Here is a 2,182-nt window from a genome sequence, read left to right on the forward strand (position 1 = left end):
AAAATAGTAGCAGGTATCTCACAGTCGAGCACACTCGCAGAAGCATATTTTAATTCAAAGTAAATATTTTCTGTTAAATTTTAACAGCATGAGACTAAAGAAATATTATTAAAATTAGTTAGGCAAATAAATTTATGAAATTATGAAATCACAGTTTTTATTTAAAATTTAATTTAAAATAAAGTGAAATTTGTCTTAAAATATTCTAGCAAATAATATAAATAAAAAAAAATAAAACTATGAAAGTGCAATAGCAAAGTTTTTTTTAGTAAATTCCATCTAGAAACAAGTGAAATTAAGGTCAACATATTCTAGACCAATTATTAATAATACGATGGAAAATATACAATTTAAATTATGACTTGTGTTATAAAAGTTTTTGAAAAAATGCGTCCATCAACTATCTCAAATTATTATAGCAATTTATGAAAATAAATTAGCAAATAAAGATATGAAACTGCAATAACAAAGTTTATTACTAAATTCCATGTAGAAGCAAGTGAAATTGAGGTCAAAATATTCTTGACCAATTATTGATAATATAATAGAAAATAGACAATTTAAATTATGATTTGAGTTCTAAGTCTCAGTTTGTGTCGAATTCGAGACGGATTGATTTATTTGGACCATTTGATTCCTGTGACCCCGTTAGGCATGTCACGTTTATCATTCCTCATCGGGCTGAGTGTGACAGTCGCATCGATGAGCGCATGTAATCATGTTGTCCATGTCCATGTTTAACTCGCAAACTGGTTCACGCAATCCATCAACTATCTCAACCAGCAGATAGTTTATCGTAATTACGCAGGCAGCGTGCAGGCAGCATTGCAAAAGAATCCACAAGGAACACACAGCATTCGATGAAGAAGAAGAAGAAGAAGTCTTCCTTCTACACGCTTGCATACATGTGTATTCTATGTAAGTGGTTGTTGGTTGCCATATGATGGCGTTGGATGATGATGATGGTCAGTCCAACGCTGACCTCAATGCGCCGTCCCCAAACGAGGCAAAAAAAGAGAACTCAACTCGCTGCTGACCCAATTCCGACGCCCATTCGCAGATCTTGGTCGTTCACTTCACTTTTGCGTTCTTCTGGCGCTGGGAACTGGTTGCCAGCTTCACGTGTATGTGGCACACACCACACTCCAAACTCACACACACACACACATACACGAACACTCAGCTATCTAATCTGTTGTGCATTTTATTGCTGGTAATTAACTTCACGTCATGTTCCTGTCGCATTTAGGCAATGTTTGACAGTCGCCAATCGAAGACATCATAATGGGCAACCGCATCGCACACAGATCCTCAGCTGAGGCTGGAGCTGAGCATGAAGATGGCCAGTTTAACACGCGTCGGCGTTATCAGCAACACAAGCGAGAGTTCCGTCTGCAGGACGAGTATCGCTCCAAGACGCTGCCAGCGCGTTATCCGCAGAACAACGAGGAACAAACTCCCGAGCGTTTGGGCTCCAGCAGTTGCTTGGGCTCAGGTTCGCAGTCGAATTCCAGCCCTGGTGCTGGGAATGGCGAGACATCACGTATGCTGTTTCTGCTCTACTTAATACACCGCACCTGGAACGTCGTGATGGACACGATGGACACACGCACAAAGAGGTAATTGAATCGCAAATATTGTGCCATCATGTACTGTTTGTTCAATTTTCTTTCTTCTTCGCAAAACTTGTTTTGCAGTCGCTCTAGACGCGAAGCATCCCAGACGCAGACACCGCAGAAAATTACACCAGCGGATACGCATCATAGACGACGAGCCCTTCCCACGCCAGACGAGGAATGCTCCATTGGCATCACCGACATCGATGCCTCCTCTTACTGCTCTCAGTACTCTTGCTGCAGCTGCAGCTATTGCTATGATGAGGCCATTGAAACACGAACTCATGCCTACAGCTCCATTGCGGATGACTACTCGCTGGACTCCATTTACCAACCCAGCAAATCCATATGCGACAGGTGAGTTTGCAACACTTTGTACAATTCAAATTTAACAGTCGTTTACGTATGCGTTGCTTGCGTAGCATCGAGCTTTTGTCAGTCACAACTAAAGTTGTACTGAAACGTGTTGCATACTTACAGGCTGCAGTAAAATCAATGCATGAAAAGCTTGTCTGTCGATTCCAACGAAGCAATTTGAACGAATTTATAAATAAGGCAAAGTGATA

At 40.7% G+C, this 2,182-nt stretch overlaps 1 protein-coding gene across 1 annotated transcript in view; it reads left to right on the forward strand.

Moving 5' to 3' along the window:
- LOC117567511 (uncharacterized) overlaps positions 1 to 2,182 on the forward strand; it is a 33,398-nt gene that overhangs the window by 4,963 nt on the left and 26,253 nt on the right. Inside the window, exons 2-3 of the mRNA XM_034247552.2 lie at positions 1,250 to 1,619; positions 1,698 to 1,973. Coding sequence (XP_034103443.1) covers positions 1,285 to 1,619; positions 1,698 to 1,973 — 611 coding nt within the window. The 5' untranslated portion in view covers positions 1,250 to 1,284. The remainder of the gene's footprint in view (positions 1 to 1,249; positions 1,620 to 1,697; positions 1,974 to 2,182) is intronic.

Source organism: Drosophila albomicans, chromosome 3, assembly GCF_009650485.2.
Source record: "Drosophila albomicans strain 15112-1751.03 chromosome 3, ASM965048v2, whole genome shotgun sequence".
Lineage (NCBI taxonomy): Eukaryota > Metazoa > Arthropoda > Insecta > Diptera > Drosophilidae > Drosophila > Drosophila albomicans.